The sequence below is a fragment of the Xenopus laevis genome, chromosome 7S (assembly GCF_017654675.1).
Source record: "Xenopus laevis strain J_2021 chromosome 7S, Xenopus_laevis_v10.1, whole genome shotgun sequence".
Classification (NCBI taxonomy): Eukaryota; Metazoa; Chordata; class Amphibia; order Anura; family Pipidae; genus Xenopus; species Xenopus laevis.
This window is the reverse complement of record NC_054384.1, coordinates 81043031-81064462: the sequence shown is the minus strand read 5'-3', so window position 1 is coordinate 81064462 and position 21432 is coordinate 81043031. Positions and strand designations below refer to the sequence as shown.

The window sequence follows — 21432 nt, the reverse complement described above, 5'->3', positions numbered from 1 at the left end:
AAGCAGGGCTCCATTAGGGTAATGTCACACCTGGAGATTCGGGGAGATTTAGTCGCCTCGTGAGGCAACTTCGGGCGACTTCGGAAAACGAAGCGCCGCGAGTGCCATGCTGCAGGCGTTTTTTGCTTATAGCAGGCAGAAGACAGGGGGAAGCAGTTCGTGAAGATTAGTCGCCCCAAAGAAGAGACGATTAGTAGCCAGGCGACTAAATCTCCCCGAATCGCCAGGTGTGACCTTACTCTTATGCAGGGGCAATATCTGTGGACTGATAATCTAATTATCTACCTTTGCAAGGACCAAACATGGAGAAGCTTTGGTTTTCCTGTTTGTCTTTTTCATGATTAAAACAATAACTTTACTCGCACCTTAAAGGATTTTTGCATACTTTTTCCACCCACACTTTGGCATATTTTCCCCAGGTCTAGCTCTCAATAAACTTTAGCCCGTTATTGTTGTTGGCACAAGCACTGCATCTCAGCTGGCAGCCAACTTTAATATGAATTTAATTATGAATCTTTCAGATGTGTGTTTTGGGCATGTGGCACTACCAACCAAGCAACCTTCCTAACTGACTAGAGGATGATTAATCCAGATTGGATTAGTTACCCAGACTGTAACAAGTAATATCTGAACAGTGTTTCATACACAGCATGGTCAGTGTCGGACTGGCCCGGAGGAACACCGGGAAAAAACCCGGTGGGCCCGACCCTCGTGGGCCCCCGCCGGGCCAGGCCCCCTCGACAGATATCTTGTTTTTTGAAATAAAAAAAAAAATCTTCGTCGATGCGCAGTGTGCGCATGCGTGCAGACGCAGCGCCGTGCGCGCGTACACACAGAGGGTGCCACCGTGTGCGCATGCACACTGAAGGGCGCCGCACGGCGCGTTGCAGCAGGGGGACGGGGGCCTGTAGGGGGGCCCTGGACTGGAGTCCCGGTGGGCCCCGGGCCCCCCAGTCCGACCCTGAGCATGGTGCTCCTGGCAAGGAAACTTAATTTTAGCATGAATAGGACATTGTTGCTATTTGCCATTATTGGGTCAATCTAAACTGCCAAAAATACCATCAAGTGGTGCATTTCTAAATTGTTTGCAACAGTAAATATAATATATAGGAGTGATAAATGAACAGAACTGTATCAATGTCAAGGCTGTGTCCCTGTCCTGGGAAAACTTTTTTCCCCCAAAAATGCATCAGTTAATAGTGCTGCTCCAGCAGAATTCTGCACTGAATCCATTTCTCAAAAGAGCAAACAGATTTCATTTTGAAATCTGACATGGGGCTAGACATATTGTTAGTTTCTCTGCTGCCCCCAGTCATGTGACTTGTGCTTTGATAAACTTCATTCACTCTTTACTGCTGTACTGCAAGTTGGAGTGATATCACCCTCTCCCTCCCCCCCCAGCAGCCTAACAACAGAACAATGGGAAGGTAACCAGATAGCAGCTCCCTAACACAAGATAACAACTGTCTGGTAGATCTAAGGACAGCACTCAATAGTAAAATCCAGGTCCCACTGAGACACATTCAGCTACATTCAGTAGGATAAACAACAGCCTGGAGAAAGCAGTTCCATCCTGAAGTGCTGTCTCTTTCTGAAAGCACATGACTAGACAAAATGACCTGAGATGGCTGCCTAAACACCAATATTACAACTAAAAACTAATATACCTGTTAGTTCAGGAATGAAATTTTAAATTGTAGAGTGAATTATTTGCAGTATAAAAAGTGTAATTTAGAAATAAAAACAACACCATAAAAATCATGACAGTATCACTTTAAGGTCTGAGCTATAATTCCCAGCATCCTAAAACAGGCCCTTTTTATAGTTATAGTGTTGCTGGGAATCATAGTTCCCAAGAGCTGGAGGGCAGGGAACTTGCTGTTCCTGCTCGACACAGATTGATCTTGTTTCTTGAGTTAATAGAGGCTCCATGTTTGTTCTATAGCCGTGAAACAAGTAAAGTTAAACCACTGAAATAGATCAAAAACAACTTGATGGGGATGGAGCTGTGTCAAGGACAGCCTCCTGCAGCTGGAACTTGTACAGACTTCAACAAAATGAATTCCATAGCAGAAGCAACACAGGGAGGGAGGAGGGAGAGGAGGAGGCTGTAAGAGTTCACAGTTGTTCTTGGGTCTCTGCTGTTCAGAGCGAAGCAGAAAGTCCAAGATACTGCAGGGCAGGTCTGGAATTGGTTGGTAGAAGGACAAGTCAATAGCGGTAACTGCTGAAGTCACTGAATGGTGATGTCAGATTAACTAAAAATCCAACAAGAGCAAAGGGACATTTATACCACAGGATCTTCGTGCACAGCTGTAAACAAAAGAGATGGAGATAAGGTGCAAAGTCCTGGTGTGTCACATCATCCTCCTGCACAGTAAGGCTGAATTCCTCAATTTATAGATATATAATTTGTATATAAATCCTGTTGTAGACTGAACAAATCTGGGTGTTTTTCAATAATTTATCATTCTTTTGTATCTTTCTCTTAACCCAAGGTGGTTGCTTGGTTCACTGTCCCTGGGTAATAGAAAGTCTACTGAGCTGCATTTGCTTTGTGGTGCATTCTGGAACTCCGTAAACTATTTTACTTTCAAAACATTACTTTTACAATGAGTTAGATCATTTTAATGCAAATTCCAAGTAATATAAAGCTACTTCTTTATGTTCATTTATGAAGTTATTTGTTGCCCCGTGGAACCAGGTTTGGACAGAGAAGTTAGTCTGTTACATGTTGTACATAGGAGGCAGGCTCAAGATCATCCAAGGTACAAACCTGATTTATAAACCGTCTTTTAAACACGGGGTTGTAAAACCTCAGGTGAGCGAAGACGCCAAGAAAAATGTCAAGTACTTTTTATTCACAAAATTCTATTCCAGACACTGTTTTCTCTGGCAGCTAATCCAGCAGTGACTTGATGTTATACAAATAAACAGCTCACTTATAAAATGAGAACTCTTCATTTATACTGTAATAATGTTCCAGTGGCCGAGGGGCACAGACATGTTCAGCAGCCTACTGAGCATTGCCCTGGTCGCTGTGCAGAGCCATGTCCTGTTTTGAACAGCTCTTTGCAGCAATCCCTTGGGGCTACAAAGGAATCTGTTTGGGTTTAATGATGGTTGTTCTTATAATCCTTTGCATTTGACAGAGAAAACAATATCTGTGCTTGCTTAGGGTTAAGGAATACATCCTAACTCAGATGTAGCTCATTGGGTAAGGGGTGCCTTTAGTTGTGGTGGGACCGGGGTAAAAATTACTTTGCAGAACAACTAGCTGAGGGGCTGCAAATTGGAAACAAAAGTATAAAGATCTTGCCCTATTGTAGCCAATATTATACCACATTCTTCTTTCCTACACCTGTATGCTATTCTTTAGGATGCCACTGTACGTTGTGACTCAGTCTAATCACATATTTGTACCCTCTAAAGACAGCAAAACTTTGGGTTTAAGAATAAGCTTCTACATTTCACGGCTATACAACTAAGCTAACTAACCTTATAAACATCACTAAGAAATCCACTGAAAACCCAATATCTATAGGGCTTGGACACAACCATTTTTTACACTTGCGTTGACTCTGGGGAGAAACAGTGGTATGATTATATCATCACAATGCTCTAATAAAAGAATAATAGGGTGTTATTACTTGTACTTTTTCACCAGTCAAGTTTTCTTTATGCTCTTACTCAATTCTTGGTAATCCATCCCCATCAATGTACAGAAATGTTACTCTCATGTGTAAATATTATATTATGCACATTAGAAAGTGCCTATTAGAAAGTTATGTAAACATTTCTATTATATATATATATATATATATATATATATATATTGATAGGATCTGTTCTAAAAAAAAAAAAAGTGTTCTAAAAATTTTTTCTGTGAAAACATTTCCTGAGGGTTAAAACATCTTCAAATGGTTAAGGGGACATCTGCCATTGGCTTTTACATGAATTTGCCAGGTTTTAGATGGAGTAAAGTCATTTTTTACCACAACTTTTTCTGGTTTTCGGCATCAAAATGGACGCCGTGAAACAAATCGCGCCTTATTAAATAACCCCCTTAATGTGCAAAGGTATATTGATGAACTGTACTTTTCCACTGCTTCATAGCAGCACTATTATTAACAACTAACTGCTAAAGGCTCTCTGTTTGATGTTCTACTCTAGATCACCAATGGGATAGTTGATGTCATTATCATGAAGTGTTAGGATACTGCCTGGATCAAGTCTCTTTATTTACCCTCTCTTGCTCTCTAATGCCTTGCATGTGTATGGGCCACCACTTCATAGTTATGGAAAATGATACATTTTTAAAGGGTTGAAGGATATCTGGTCAAGGGCACAACCACTATTATCCCTCCTTTTGAAGAGAGACAGAAAAGTACACTATGGGGGTTATTAACTAAGCTCTGAATACCCGAAATTCCCAGAATTCCGAAAAATTCGTGATTTTTTGTGTTATAATAGGCTTAAAAAAAACAAATTTTTCGGAATTTATTAAACCCCGAGGGCTAAAAAGCCAGAATATAAAAACACGGCATCTCAAACCTGTCGAGGTTGCATAAAAGTCAATGAGAACAGTCCCATTGATTTTTGGTTGTGTTGGGGGTTTCGGGCAATTTCACGATGTTATTAATGCTTTCGAGTGAAAACTCAGGAAAATTCCGAACTTTCGGGGAAAATTCACGGAAAAATCGTGAAAATCAGAGTTTTTCGCGCAAATCAAATTTTCGGGGAAATGTACTAATAAATAAGCGTTAAAAACCCGAGCAGGTTAGATCAGAGTTTGTAGCAGCCGATATTGAGATAAATTCGGACCTTGATAAATAACCCCCCATATGTATGAGGATGACATTGAACAATTTCCTCAATGCTTTTAGGATATAAGATGATACAAATAATGGGAAATCCATCAAAGGATGTTAAATGTAGCACTGTAATTGTCCATCGGGTCATCAGGAAAACTATTGGTGGGCCCTAGTGGGTGAAACCCACTTTTTACCTAACCATTTTGCATTCTATTCCTGCTTCATGGCTATTTACCTTCTCCTACAAGAAAAAAAGTTATGAATTGAAGAAAGTAGAAAATAAGATTGGAAGGGTTGACAAGAGAACTATGAAAAGAAATGAGGCAGTCAAGATGGAAAAGACAGATAGAGCTAAAAGATCAGAAAAAGGAGCATAATAAACAGCAAGGAAAAGTCAGGCCCGGATTTGTGGGAAGGCCACCTAGGCCCGGGCCTAGGGCGGCAGGATTTTAGGGGGGTGGCATGCTGCCCAACCACACCCACATCGGTTCGAAAACACTGGGGATGCACAGGAGATACAATCTCCATGAAAATTTGCACGAATAAAGGGGGGGGGGGACAGGGGTGACAAATGGCAGTGGGCCTAGGGGCGTCCGCTATGTAAATCCGGCCCTGGGAAAAGTTGATGAGGATAATAGAGAACAAGGCTGTAAAGAATAATGTAATGCGAAGATAACAGGAAATGAAATAAGATGAGTTGGCTCCTTGTTTTCTGTTGGGCCCTGTTAGCCCAGTCCAACAGATAGATTTAATTGTCTGTCATACTTCAACAATTTCTTGTGAAAGGAATTAGTGGGAGAACTTCTGGTAACTCCTCTAGATGTCTGTGTTCTGAAAAATTATTTAATTTGACTAATGTAGGGAAGGTTCTGTCTCTGGCTCGTACCTTGGTAGGCTTTGGTGGAGTCAAGTAGAAATTTTAGGCAGGGGGTCTAAGTAAGCTCAGCTGTGACTGTTGGGGCAGCATGAAGACCAGATAGGGTAGAATTTGTGGAGAATGCCTGTTTTTATCCCAAGGTAATAAAGGAGGGCCACTGAAGGTAAGTTAACTGTGACAGTACTGCAGATCTTGTGACTGGAATTTACAGGGGACATGGGGCCTGGTCCAAATTTTTCTGCATAGGGTTAATGAAGTTATGCCTCTATTGGTTAGATTGATATTTGAGGTGAACATATATGTCCTAACCCAGATCATCTTGCAATAGCTGATACAGCAAATTTGTTTGTTTTTTTATCACACAACAGACATTACGTCCCCTCCAACCCCACATCCACTGCTAGAGACTTGCAGCAAAATCTGGTGACATCATTCCATAGCTGACTCCAGCTTTAGTTAAAGGAACCCTAAGAACTAACATTTAATTATAGCTACAATACATTTTGTTTAAAAATTTAACTGTGCATGAGACATTCATTACAATTTCCTGGCAGAGCAAATAAATTCTTCCTCCAGCCTCTGCTTCCTAAAAACAGCTGCAATAGTTTATGCAGAACTCCCATTTTGATTAAGCATTTACTAACATAAACAGCAATAACTGTTATTTTTATACACTACAGAATTGTATCATTTCTCCAGACAAATAATACACCCAAGATTATCCCCCCTTCATCCAAATAATTATTACAGGGCAGAAACTTTAGAGCAGTGATGTCCAACTATTGGCCCTTCAGCTGATGTTGCACTACAGGTGGGAACAACCCCTGGAAATAAAAAATCCACATTTTGCTGGTTGAATATGGCTGCTTTAGAGGCTGAATTAAGTTACTGGGAATGTAATAAATCTGCTTGACCTACCCTTATGCCTATGCGGCTTGTCTTTAAGTAACCCCCAAAGTCTACTTCTTCACACTTTGGTGGCAATATAATATAACTGCCCAAGGTCAATGGGGCATGACAATGGGATGTCACTTCCACCAATGTGACTGCCAAACTGTTTAAATATTTTTTCTTGTGCTGATGATGGGTATGGAAATCTTAGTGCAATTCCTTAAAGCACCCTTTGAGGACCCTGAGGTACCCCTAAGTATCTTTAATACTACAAGACCAAGACTGGCAACCAGGGCATTTTGTTGACATGGCTCTTATAAGAGATTCTGTTTCACGTGGCTCTTACCTTGTTTACTTTGAGGCCACTGACTCATCACTTTTGCCATTCTGTTCCTTACCCTACCTCGTCTTAGTACTTGAAACAATTCTGATTTCTTCATGGTATCAGTATTATATATAACCATCACGATCAATAGAGACCCTGGTTCACAACTTTCCCTGTGATGCTTATTTTCCTGGTTTCACAAAATACTCAGTGCACCCAAAAGTGGTACAGAGTCACTCTGAGAATGAACTATCCAGGAAAAAATCACATAGAAATCTAATTTTTACCCATTTTTAACATGGGGCAATTGAAATTCAAGCAGCACTCAAGGTTTACTGAGCTTGTGAAGAGAAGTCTGGCGAAAGAGGTAACGTTCAGTAAAATCCACATTTTAGTGAATTTGCGGAGTAATGTCCATTCGACAGAGCGAATTGTCGCCTGGCGATAGAGTGCGAATGAGCTATAGCGCCTGTCTCTTTTGCTAGAGAATTGGCACCTGTTAGTAAATTGTCAATGTCCCTGCGGGCGGTAACGCAGATTAAACGGTTAGCACTATCCCAGGTAACAATCAATTATAAGTTAATAGTTTATTCAATGTGTTTTTTGGGAGAGCACTAATCTTTTAATACAGTTTCAGTTCATTTTCATCCTGAATGTGCACTGTGTTATGTAGCCAGCTCTTCTTATATTTAGGTGGAGTCCTGTTTATGCTGACATGACATATATTCTAGTACAGGGCTGTCCAACTGGCGGCCCACGGGCCGCATGCGGCCAGCTACTCCCCCTTCTGTAGCCCCCCCACATGCTGTGTCTGTTTACCATATGTAAACTTTAAAAGGTATCACTACAGAGATTAACTGGCCCCTGCATTGTTTAAACCTCAAATTCAGACAAATCCCCTGTATTGTTCACACCTGTGGTCCCCCTGCATTGTTCACACTTGTGATCCCCCTGCATTGTTCACACTTGTGAGACCTCTATTGTTCACTCCCCTAAAGGCCTGTACTGTTCACACCTGAGACCCAGACTGAAACTGCCTATATTGTTCACCTGTTCACACCTTATTCAAAATGCTAATGGGGCACCAGCACTGTGTCACTGTATGTAGTACATATTAGAATGATATTTTTCCCTGTCTCCTGCTCTGTTCTGCCTTCCCTCCCTGTGTGTGCCATTCTCTGCTTGCCCAGTGCTACTTGCGTGTGCCATTCTCTGCTTGCCCTACGCTACCTGTGGGATGTAAGCCTGTTAGGGGTTTGTTCTTGGGGTTTATTAGCATTTGGAAATTGTTGTTAAGGGCCCCTAAGGTGTTTAATCATGTGTTGTGGGGTTGTTGTATTATCCACAGGGGATAATGAGGCATATGAATTTAAGGGTATGTTTTAACATGACTTCAATTTTTCACACATGAGTGATGAGGGATTTCCCTGCAGTGAGCACCAACCATTTGGTTTTTTGGTGTGCTACCACCATTAATGTGGATATGATCTTAAAAGTTCTTGAGATAACATGGGTGTGGTTTACAGTGGGTGTGGTTTAAAAGGGGAGTGACCAATACTGACTTCTATTATCGGCCCTCCACCACATAGGCCAGTAAAATTTTGGCCCTCGGTACCACAGAAGTTGGACAGCAATGTTCTAGTAATTTGTCTGGTTAGAATTTTGCCTTTCTCATACAGGTGCTAAATTATAAGCGCTTAGCCTACAGTTATATAAATATAAATAAAGTTAAATATTTTTTCTGCTCAATAAGAATTTTAGTGCTTTCATTAGGGTAAACCACATTTTATCCGAAGCTTTGCATGGAAGAAAATTCCTGTATAGTTCTTGGTAGTATCTTCCCATTCTGATGAGTTTTGGCAAGAGTTAACATTGTTCTGATCAGTTACTGTTAATATATATTTCAGATTGCGGGACAATTGCAGTGATGTATAGCACAGTGTTTGGGCCGCATTAAAGTGTTTGTGTCCAAGCTGTGCATGTAATGTAGCATGAAAATCTTTGGCTGTATCTTATTTATGCTGTATAAAATAAGCCTGGCACTCTGACATATACAAGTTGGCTTCTCCCTGCAGTATCAGTAGCTATATCCCCTCTCATAGAGCTGTCTATAATATGCAGTCAGTCCTAAATAGGGTGTGTGCTTTATCACTTATAATAATAACAATAATAATGGATTGATTTTTTTTTACAGGAGCTCTATAGCCTGCAGGCCTAAACTCCATGTTTTATAATGAATTACCTAATTCTTAGTGAAAATTATATATTTGTTGGCACAACTAATTTTCCTGAGCTGATTTATGTCCTGGTCTGTAAAATATGACTGGCTGTGCATATTCTAAAATACTTCTTAAACTTCACAAGTGACTGGTAACTTCTAACAGACCCAAGTTAATTAAAAAAAGAGATTCATGTGTGCGCTGGGGGGAAGCATGAATTAATCTGTATTTAGCAGAGTTGGCACTGTACCATGGTTGTGTAACAGGTATGAAATCTATTATTTCAAAAGCTTGGGGCCTGAGCTGGATAAGGAGGTATTTTTGTAATTATGATCACAGTTCATTTTAAATTAACTTTAGGAAGGAAAGAGCCTAAAAAAATACACAGACCTATTTAAATAGTATGGTATTTATAAAAAAAAAAGTCCACATTAAAGTAATAGTTCATCAGTTACTTCCTCTTCGTGATGACGAGCAATCAGCCATAATAATAATGTAACCGCCGTAGGAATTATTCATACTGCAAGTTCATATCTAACTGCCCTCTCAGTATACTTGCATACATATCTACCCTCTGTCAATAACTATGACCTTCTGTAGTGGTCATTATATATTTAGCAGGAATGGTCAGGGTCAGTTATAGGAAAGGGCACAGGTGGCATTTTCCCTGGGCATCCAGCCTTTTTTAAGATTGTTATATAAATATATATTAATTACATATTAAATATACATTACCGTATATACTCGAGAATAAGCCGAGTTTTTCAGCATCCAAAATGTGCTGGAAAAGTCTACCTCGGCTTATACTCGAGTCAGTGGGCAGTAGCTGAGATTGCAGTCACTTTTAATCATTCCTATACCGACAGTTCGCTTGTGGAGAGACTGCAATATCACACAGCGCCCTCTGTTGGTTATATGAAAGAATAACAGTGACTGCAATATCACACAGTGCCCTCTGTTGGTTATATGAAAGAATAACAGTGACTGCAATATCACACAGCGCCCTCTGTTGGTTATATGAAAGAATAACAGTGACTGCAATATCACACAGCACCCTCTGTTGGTTATATGAAAGAATAACAGTGCGCCCTCTGTTGGTTATATGAAAGAATAACAGTGACTGCAATAACACACAGCGCCATCTGTTGGTTATATGAAAGAATAACAGTGCGCCCTCTGGTGGTTATATGAAAGATTAACAGTGACTGCAATATCACACAGCGCCCTCTGTTGGTTATATGAAAGAATAACAGTGACTGCAATATCACACAGCGCCCTCTGTTGGTTAAATGAAAGAATAACAGTGACTGCAATATCACACAGCGCCCTCTGTTGGTTATACAAAAGATTAACAGTGATGGCAATATCACACAGCACCCTCTGCACATGGTAGTGGGACAGTGGGACAATGCACACAGTAATCTGTGTAATTCTCTGTCACCATCAACTTTGCAAAGAAGTCCGGTTGATCGCTGGGGGGGTCGCCTTGGCGGAATGTGCGCTCCTGGGAGACAGGGCTGTAGTTGTGTCTAGGCTTATACTAGAGTCAATAAGTTTTCCCAGTTTTCGTAGGTAAAATTAGGTACCTCGGCTTAGACTCGCGTCGGCTTATACTCGAGTATATACGGTATGCAGTTTTTAGTAGATATTTAATTATATGAGTAGTCTAAACAGTGACCTTCCAGTTTTGTTAAGATACATCTTCCAGCATTGCTCTACAGTTAAAGCAGAACTAAACCCTAAAAATGAATGTGACTAAAAATGCCATGTTTCAAATACTGAACTCATGACACCAGTCTTAAGTGTCAGCTTCTCAATATCAGCAATGATCCAGAACGTCAAACTTGTCACAGGGGTCACCATCTTGGAAAGTGGCTGTGACACTCACATGCTCAGTGGGCTCTGAGCAGCTGTTGAGAAGCTAAGCTTAGGGGTTGTTGCAAATCAAGCAGAGGTTTGTCTGTAAAAATAAGCTGATGCTACAGGGCTGATTATTAAATTCTGACACTAGTTGCACTGGTTTCTGTGCTGCTATGTAGTAATTATCTGTATTAATTACTATTCAGCCTTATATTGTGACACTAAGGGGCAGATTTACTAAGCTCGGGTGAAAAAAGTTCGAATTTCGAAGTAATTTTTTGGGTACTTTGACCATCGAATAGGATACTATGACTTCAAATTTACTTCGACTTCGATTCAAAGTAAAAATCGTTCGAATATTCGACCATTCAGTACTGTCTCTTTAAAAAAAACTTCGACTTCATACTTCGCCAAATTAAAGCTACCGAAGTGCAATGTTAGCCTATGGGGACCTTCCAGAGCACTTTTCTAAGGTTTTTTTGATCGAATAGAAATCCTTCGAATCGTTCGTTTCGAACTATTTAATCGTTCGATCGTATGATTTCTATTCGATCAAAAAAAACGTAGAAAAGTGCTTTGGAATACGCTAAAAATCCTGAAATTGAAGTCAAAGGATTTCAATTCGAGGGTCGAGTTTTTTTAACTTCGAAATTCGACCCTTAGTAAATCTGCCCCTTATTCTGTATATAAAGTCAGGCCTGGATTTGTGGCGAGGCCACAAAGATCCAGGCCTAGGGCGGTGAAATTTTAGGGGCAGACACAAATCCGGCCCTGTATAAAGTATATTTTGAGTCGGTCCCTAAGTTCAGTAACTGACATCAGCTCAGAGCATGTGCAGTGAATCAGCAGAAAAGAAGATGGGCAGCTACTGGGGCATCTTTGGAGACACAGATCTTTATTGCTAAAGGGCTGTGGTTGCCTTGGGCTGGTATAGAAGCCCAAAAATGTATGTACAACATTTCTAGCTACTTCTTTAGTTAAAATTTAGTTCTCCTTTAAATATGGTAATTATTGGCATTTTAGTTTTTTCTTGAAGCAGAATAAGTTCTTGTCTTTTTCTGTTCCTATGAGCGGAACTTGGCAAAATGCAGAATTTCTGAATGCATTGAGAACAAAGGATAAGAGTGGGTGTGTAACTGTCACTGAGGGTAAGAGAAGCCATAAAATGAGCATGGATGAATGTAACAAACTCATTTGTAGTAATATCCAAAAATGTGGCATTTGAAATGTGTGTGGAGGCTTGGATTAAATGAGGAAGCACAGATAAAAATAATAAAATCCTATTCATAAACACTCGGCTTGAGAAAATGGTGTGCAGAGGAACAGGCAGATGAAAATTGTAGTTCTTTGGTTGAAAATGATGGATAGTTGAACGTTACAAAGTTTTGTGGTGTCAGTTCTGCGATCAGTTTCTTGGTTACAGACATTAGGCTAGTTATAGGTTGAGAGGCTGACACTATTGGGAGTTCATTTGCTTAAAAGCTAATCCATTTGAAACCTCAATTAAATCTTACTGTATCTACAACAAATATTTCAAGCTGTCTCGGGTTACTATAGTCCATGCTTTAACCTTATTGGCTTATGTAAGGGGCAAAACATTGGTCTGTCCAACCAGGGATAGCTTTTAAAATCACAGTGGATGAGGACCTCACTGATCCATGCAAGTTATCCTGTCTCTATTGCTCAGCTAACATTCCTATTGTGATTTAATTGTTGGCTTAATAGCCATAGATTGGAGCAACTCTATTTAGCCCTCCACCTATTGAGGCAAAATGGGCAAAGATCCACATCATTTGAGAAGATCATTCTGTGTATGGTCGGCCTTGCTTTTTTGTACTGTATCTATTTCAAACCAAAAGGAAAAAATAGCGTGTGGTCAGTACTACAGAGTAACAGGTGATGTAATTGGTAATATATATGACTATTCTTTTTTTAAAAAAAACAAAACATATATTTTCTAGAAATTTCAAACTAAGCATCCCCAGACCTACCATTTTATTTTTATCTACTTTGAGTGTCTTTAGATATACAAAGCCTTTATGTGTATACAGTTATATATGCTGACCACAAACTGGATGTGGGGTGAAAACTGTGACAGTTAGGGGCAAATTTACTTATGGTCGAATATCAAGGGTTAATTAACCCTCGATATTCGACTGCCGAATTGAAATCCTTCGACTTCGAATATCGAAGTCGAAGGATTTACTGCAATTCGTTAGATCAAACAACCGAACGAAGACAGTACTTCGACGATCGAATGGTCGAATAGTCGAACGATTTTTAGTTCACATTCGAAATTCAACGTTTTTTTTATTCTATTCCTTCACTCGAACTAAGTAAATGGGCCCCTTAATGAATAAAAAAAAACTGTATAAAATATTAAGATAGAAGCCAAGATACCCTCTCTAGAGCTCACAGTATTATGGGTAACTTGCAGACACAATGGGGCACTTCACTTAGCTCGAGTGAAGGATTAGAAGGAAAAATACTTCGAATTTCGAAGTATTTTTTTGCTACTTCGACCATCGAATTGGCTATTTCGAACTTCGACTACGACTTCGACTTCGAATCGAACGATTCAAACTAAAAATCGTTCGACTATTCGACCATTCGATAGTCTAAGTACTGTCTCTTTAAAAAAAACATCGACCACCTAAAACGTACCGAGCACCAATGTTAGCCTATGGGAAAAGTTCCCATAGGCTTTTTAGGCAATTTGTGATAGAAGGAAAGTCGTTCGATCGTGTGACTCAGTGGATTACATTTTAAAAATAGGATTTGGTAAGTTCATTTTTAATTATATTATATGTATAATTAGCATACTTAAATCCAAGTAGATCCAAGAGAGATACCCCATATTATGGAACTGCATACACTAAAACATCTCAGTATTTTAGAATGGGAAGGGAGCTATGCAATCTTTCATAGGTGTATTATTTACACTTGTGGCCATAGACACACAGATAATATCGTAAAAAACTAATTTTTGTATGTATGGTAGGAAAAGAGCCGACTGATACCGGCAGAAGACTTCGATATCTACCGACGTCGGCTCGTCTATCGAGCTGGATTGAAAAATTTGATCGGTGCCTTTGAAGGCACCCAAACATCGGCCATCGTCAGATACAGGTAGAATTCTATTGTTTCTACCTGTATATCTGACGTTTCAACTCTACACGTGTGTATTGAAACGAACGATCTTTCTTGGAAACATCTTTTCAAGGAAAGATTGTAATTATTATGTTTATAGCCAACCTGTAGGCAAGTGCACAAGCTAAACTAACAGCACAAGCCCAGTGATCCTAAGAGAACCAGGTCTTAAGCCAGAGTTTAGCCTGGGTTAGAGGCAGCATTAAAAATATAAATTTTGCATAATTTTGTTATATATGTTGTAACCAACATTTTTTTTTATTTTGTCTGTTTTTATTTATCATGGAAGCCTCTACATTATATTAAGTTTCTCTTCTGAGCTGGAGTCAATTTCAGCTAGTTGGCAGAAAGACCCATTTAGCATTGCCATTGCTCACTCCCATTGCCTGGCTGAGAGAGGCTGGAACGTAAATGTATTTGAATCAGTTTTCACCTGCCTCTTATGGAAATTCTATGTATAAAGGCACTGCAAAATTATGATATAGAGAGTGATATTCTAAGACAATATGTAATTGGCTTTCATTTTTTATTATTTGTGGTTTTTGAGTTATTTAGCTTTTTATTCAACAGCTCTCCAACTTGTATTTTCATCAGTCTGGTGGACATGACTAGAAAATTTGTTTTTACATGGGGTCAGTGACCCCTATTTGAAATGGTCAGTAGAAAGAAGCAAATAGTTAAAAATCTATAAAAAATAAATAAATAATGAAGACCAATTGAAAAGTTGCTAAGAATTAGCCATTCTATAACATACTAAAAGTTAACCAAAAGGTGAACCACCCCTTTAAGGGTATGTATGCAGAATTTAGAAAGAGGATACAGGATAATGTATACTCAGGGGTTCTGCAAGCAAGGTGACATAAAGAGGTGATGACAATTCATGGTACAACAGGAATGTCGGATAAGAATAATCTCTACAATTTCTATATAATAAATCACATATTTTGATATGTGTGTCCCTTTAAACCTTTAATACCCTTTTATTGAACTTTAACCCATAGTCTGATGTCTGCTAAACACCTACTGCTAGAAAACCACATCCATCTACAGATTCATAACACCGTGTGATAAATATTTTAAAGTGGGAACAGATGGTAGCTGAGAGCTTAAGGTCGCGTGCTAATAAACTCTATTTTGCTGCTCAGCCTTTGGTTTCGTAATAAAGCTCAGAATTCCTTTCACCCACTTGTCATCCCAGAAAATATTCAATGAATTAGAGGATCGTGTGAGTTCTGTTTTAGATCTACCTGTTTTAGTCTGATTTTTAATGTGAATGTGCTGCATAGTTCATATTATATATAAGTGAAAATTAACGTTTTTCTAAACGTAACAGGTACATTACGTTTGCTGGGTAGACACTTCTGGCTCATACTTTAAGGGGCAGATTCACTAAGGGTCGAATTTCGAAGTTAAAAATACTTCGAAATTCGACCCTCGAATTGAAATCCTTCGACTTCGAATATCGAAGTCGAAGGATTTAGCGCTAATCCTTCGTTCGATCGATCGAAGGATTTTTCGTTCGATCGAACGATTAAATCCTTCGAATCGAACGATTCGAAGGATTTGAATCCAACGATCGAACGAAAATCCTTCGATCAAAAAAAGGTTAGCAAGCCTATGGGGACCTTCCCCATAGGCTAACATTGACTTCGGTAGGTTTTACCTGCCGAAGTAGGGGGTCGAAGTTTTTTTTAAAGGGCAAGTACTTCGACTATCGAATGGTCGAATAGTCGAACGATTTTTCGTTCGATTCGTTCGATTTCGTTCGAATTCGAACGAATTTAACCAATTCGATGGTCGAAGTACCAAAAAAATACTTCGAAATTCGAAGTATTTTTCATTCGAATCCTTCACTCGAGCTAAGTGAATCGGCCTCTAAATGTTTTGTCTGAAGGAGAAACTAACAAGCTGTAAATCAGAACTGGAAATATCCTTGTGGATACACCCTGTCAGCTAATGATTTATACTTAGATTTGTTTCAGAATGAATTATATACAATGAATTGAATGCGAATTCAGATGCCAATTTCCTAATACTCATCTAATGCCAAAAAAACATAACCATACTGTGGTGGTTCAGGTGTAAAACAAGTTACTGTATGATCTGTAACAGATTTGTGAGGATATGAGAGAAATGAAAAGAGACTGGGGCTCATTTATAAAACCTGGGTTGCACCTGGGCAGTAACCCATAGCAACCAATCAAAGGTTTGCTTTCATTGTTCAACCTGCAGGTGGCTGAGAAAAGCTAATCATTGATTGGTTACTATGGGTTCCTGGCCAGGGGCAAATTTGCCCAGGGTTTATAAATGAGCCCCAGTGTCTTTAAATGTGAGTTTGCTCCATCACATTTTTGTTTAAGCAGCAACCAAATCCAGGATTCAGTTCGGGATACAGCCAGGATTCGGCCTTTTTCAGCAGGATTCGGATTCGGCCAAATCCTTCTGCCAGGCCGAACCAAATTCTAATTTGCATATGTAAATTAGGGGCGGGGATTGAAATCACGTGACTTTTTGTCACAAAACAAGGAAGTAAAAAATATTTTCCCCTTCCCACCCCTAATTTGCATATGCAAATTAGGATTCGGATTCGGTTCAGTAATCGGCCGAATCTTTTGAGAAGGGTTCGCTGCTTCGGCCAAATCCAAAATAGTGGATTCGGTGCATCCCTAATCCTAGGACAGAGGAACTATGCTGGAAATCTTTGGAATTCTGATGTTTGAGATACTAGAGGGAGGTAGAGCTAGAGGAAGGTAGAGTGAACCATCCCACCAGGAACGTAACTACAGAGGAAGCAGACCCTGCGGCTGCAAGGGGGCCCAGGAGTTATTGGGGCCCCATGAATCCCTAATTCAAATAAAATTCAATAAATATTGGCAAAACAAGTCAAGCACTAGACATTTTGGGAGCCTGATAAATAATTTGCTGCGGGGCCCAGAAATATCTATAACCCACACTAAAAAAATCACTGAAAATGACTTAACACCCTCTGAAAATTACAGTAGGCCTTTCATGAAAAAAATCACCAATAATAATAATAAATATATACAAGTCCAGTTGTTTTAGATTTACCTATACTAAATATACCATGACCTGGATGAATGAAAATCTTCATAGTCAATAATAATAATGATCACCAACAATACATTAGAATTTAAGAATGCAGAATATGGCCAAATTAAATGTTGACGTTTTTTACTTACTCACTGAAAGCTGACCTTTCACTTGGCTAATATGTGTGGACAAAAATGTAAATTTTCTTGAGACATAGGTTCCTAAGCATGCACTGCTCTGAAGTTCTAAAAAATGATACTTCTGGAAGACCTGTAGTAATGAGCTCAGGCAGACTTCCAAAGACCAAAATCTTGAAAGGAACAGAATATTAGTTATGGTATGGTTAGTTTGTAGGTTTTTACAATACTCTGCTGTGACTTTGCCTCATCCTGGCAAGTCATGATGTGAGTTGATGTTGAACTTCCTTATGAGCATATTACATGTTAGATCTACTAGATCTACAAGCTAAAGCCAATGGCCTTTCTCCAAAGTCTTTTCAATTTAATGCGGGGTAAAAGAACCAAAAAGTCAAAATAGATACTGAATTTCTTTCTGTCATTTTTCCTTGGATTCATCTCCTTGTGAACAGAGTGGGAAGTTGCTATCTACACTGTGTTTTTTTGGTTGAGACAGGATTCGACACTGCAAAAAAGCCAGTGTACATCAACTAATCTATGGTTTGAGTTAAGTATAGGGTCCTCCTGCGAACAGGCAGTCTCTAAATAAGCCCCAGTAATTTAAGGCCAGAGTGGAACTGTCTACATTGTAACCACTGCAGTTTGGCTGTGAGACCCCAGAAAGTCTTGGGACCCCTTGGTGCCAAATGGTGCTGGTGACTACTGATATATAGATTGAGAAAGAAGGAGAGGACAACATGATTGTCTTATATAGGGACCTGCTACTCCTAGAGCTTAGTTGTATGTTTTGCAAATGTGTGGTAGCAAAAACAGGGCATTCATTTTAATAATTAGCTGTTAGTTTTTTAGATGCAAGGTTATGCACTGCAGTAGACATAATATAAATGTTATACACTAAATCAAAGTGTGTTGGGGGTTTCCATAATTGAAAAGGATCTGGGGATTTTTGTAGATAACAAGTTGTGTAATTCCAGTCAGTGTTATTTCGTGGCTACTAAAGCAAAAAGTTCATGAAAAAGGGCATTACCTCAAAAGATGAAAACATCTTTTTTTCTCTTTATAGGTCGCTGGTAAAGTCTTATCTGTAGTATGCAGTGCAGTTTTGGACTCCAGTCCTTAAGAGGGATATAAATGAGCTGGAGAGAGTGCAGAGATGTGCAACTAAACTGGTTAGAGGGATGGGAGATTTAAATTGTCAGGGTAGACTGTCAAAGTTGGGGTCAACCCAACTGAACCATGTAACTTGTTAGTAAAAGTTTCTGTAGTGTCTTGGCTTCTTATGTGTTCCAGCTGGCAGAACTAAATATGAGTGTGGCATAACATTCAGCCTCAGGGCCAACAAGCAAAAAATTAGTTTTTTCCCTTTTTATTTATTTTCCATCTTTCCCCATTTTCTTGTCAATAAGGAGTTATTAATGAACATAGCTCAGGGACACAAGTGCTCATTTCTTCTTGGACTTGGATAAATCAAGAATCAACAACCCTTAGTGCTCAATTTGATACAAACTGCCATTAAATTATAACTAAAAAGGTAAACACTGCTACTAGTCTCTATGTAGTCTTGACATGTACATTTTATTAAATAAGGCAGAAGTTGAGATTCTCTTTTAATACTAGCTTGCTGTGGGGTTTCCTGGGAACATTGCTGCAGTAAGAAAACACTCAAAAGGGTAAAGCATGTAATTTACTCATAGAATTGGCCAGGCTTCTGTCCCTTTGTAGAAAGTGGAGTCTGATTGCAAAAAATACTGGCATAGAATAAAAGAATCTGAAAGCTCTTAATGTTTTCAGTGTTAGTGATGACATGTGAAAACCTATTATCATTTCCTTACATGAGTGCAACACAGAAAGTGCCCTAGCTACAGCATGTCTGGACTTTGTATAGTTGCCCTCTAGACAAGACCACCCACCTGAATTGGTCAGGACTTAAAAAATACATCTACAGTTAAATGTGGGAGTTAATCACAGTCTTGCCTCTATAACCAAGGTTAAATTGAAAATACAGAACTGAACTCTTTCCCTCTGGACTGTTTCTGGCTTTAAGGCAAAATATAAAAACCCCTGCTTTATCCATGTGTTATAGCTCCAGCCTCCATCGGCTTTCTCATAAGCATCTTTAATAGGAAAAACTTTATTTCCTTAAGCTTTAACTTTCCATATTATCAGGGTTCAGAGCAGCTGCTTTCTGTATGTGAGTGATGTTGGCATTGAAGTAGTTTAAGTAAGGATCAGGCTCAGTTTTTATGCAGCAACATAGAGGGGCATACCACACAGAAATAATAAAAGAAAATAAAAGCATGCACTTTTATTCAAAATTTGTAATTCTCCAACCAGTAAAGTTGCAAATTTTGTGGCCAGGCATCGCCAAACTATATACATGGTAACACAGGTGGAAGGGTAAAAATGTCAGGGTGAAAACTAGAGATTTGAGGAGAAATGGTGCATTTTTTTTGCGAAACTGCGACAAAAATTTGCTGTGAAATAAATCACAAAAAGTTGCCGAGACCAAAAAAGTAGTTGCAAGAAAAAATGGCCATTCATTTTAATGTATTTGGAGTGAGAAAAAAATTTGATAAAAACGGGCATTGACTTTACTGCATTTGGACAAAAAGTCGCCAAGACATAAAAGTTGCAGAGAAAAAAAGTCGCTGTAAGAAAAAAATGCAAGAAAAATTGTTGGGCGTAAAAAAATGTTGTCGCCTATTGACTTTAATGAGTTTCGCTTAATTTTCAGCAGTTTCACAAATTTTTCGGCGCAACAGAATAGATTTGTTCATCACTAGTGGAAACATAATAATGCTTTCATAATAAACAAAGGGGTTATTTCAGGAAGTGAAGTTGGAACTTTTCTTTATAAATTGCCAGCTAATAAAGGTATTATCATGGAGGCTACATTAACTTTGAAGAGGGTGCTTATTATATTTTTAAATGATAGCTTGCAATTATAATAATCAAGCACTGGCATACATTTGATGTGCCTTGAATCATGAAAAAAAAAAGGCTCCAGTATTAGCTTAAGGCTTTTGTATTGAACTGTGCAGGATCGCACATGTGCACCCTGAATACATACCATATTCTTTGTCTGGAGACAGAACCGTGAAAGTTAATGTTATATGAATTTATACAGTATGTTTGCAGGGGATGCAATCAGTTTGAATTGTGAGAAATCTACAAAACTTATGGGAGATTGTGTCCAGGGTGTCAAATGTGCATGATTATGCATTTAACTGATATTTTGATGATTTCCCCATGCCTACAATGTTTAAGAAAGCTGGTTAATGGGACATTCAAAACCAAAAATGTAGAAATACCAAAATATTATATATAAATACTTTAGACTAAACAAAACTGACCTTAAACCTTGTAATGTGCTGGATGCCACTCAAGATCATTCCAAATCCAAGGCCAGGCATTCTTGTCTTGCTATACTGTATTCTAAAGTAAAGGGTGGCTTTGATATTGGATGTTTATTTTTAAAAGGCAGTTTCCAAAGTGTAATTATAGCCCAGTGACTATACTGTCTTTAATCTAGCCCTATACAGAATTCTGAAAAGAAAGCCAAAATGGTTGTATTAACATGTTATGAACTACAGAAAAAGATGTTTCCTTTTACAAATTTACATACCCAATTCAAAAAGTCAGTACCTTTATTTATTCTCTTTTATAAAATCATAGGTGTGAATGGAGCAAAGGCCAAACTGTTTGTTGCTAAACTAAACATTACATTGTAAATTGTATTGATTCCTTTTGAAAATGTCTCACACGGTTCCCTCTTACCTACGTGTGCTCCTTCAATTTCCATTTAAATAAAATGAAATAAAGACTTTGAATTTAAGGGGCAGATGGATTAATGGTTGAAATAAAAATTTGAATTTGAATTTTCAAAATTTTTTATGGTCTAAATTCTCAAATTCAACTAGTGAATTATCCAAACTTGATTAGAATTTTTTGAAAATTCTGATTCAATTTTCCAGATTTATCAAACTCTTGCCCTTGGATAAGTCAATGGGAGAGGTCCAGGGTCCATTTTGAAGATGTTAGTAGCCTTCCTGATATTCTAGTTTTTTCAGAGAAATTTGAAGTTGGAACTTTTCTTTATAAATTGCCA

General features: G+C 38.7%; 1 protein-coding gene across 2 annotated transcripts in view; it reads left to right on the top strand.

The window, feature by feature from the left end:
• The first annotated feature begins 1936 nt into the window (after positions 1–1936).
• mxra8.S (matrix-remodelling associated 8 S homeolog) overlaps positions 1937–21432 on the top strand; it is a 38709-nt gene continuing 19213 nt past the window's right edge. Inside the window, exon 1 of one of the 2 annotated variants that reach the window (XM_018226791.2) lies at positions 1937–2377. In XM_018226791.2, the coding sequence (XP_018082280.1) occupies positions 2329–2377 (49 nt within the window). In that variant the 5' untranslated portion in view covers positions 1937–2328. 2 annotated transcript variants of the gene reach the window in all.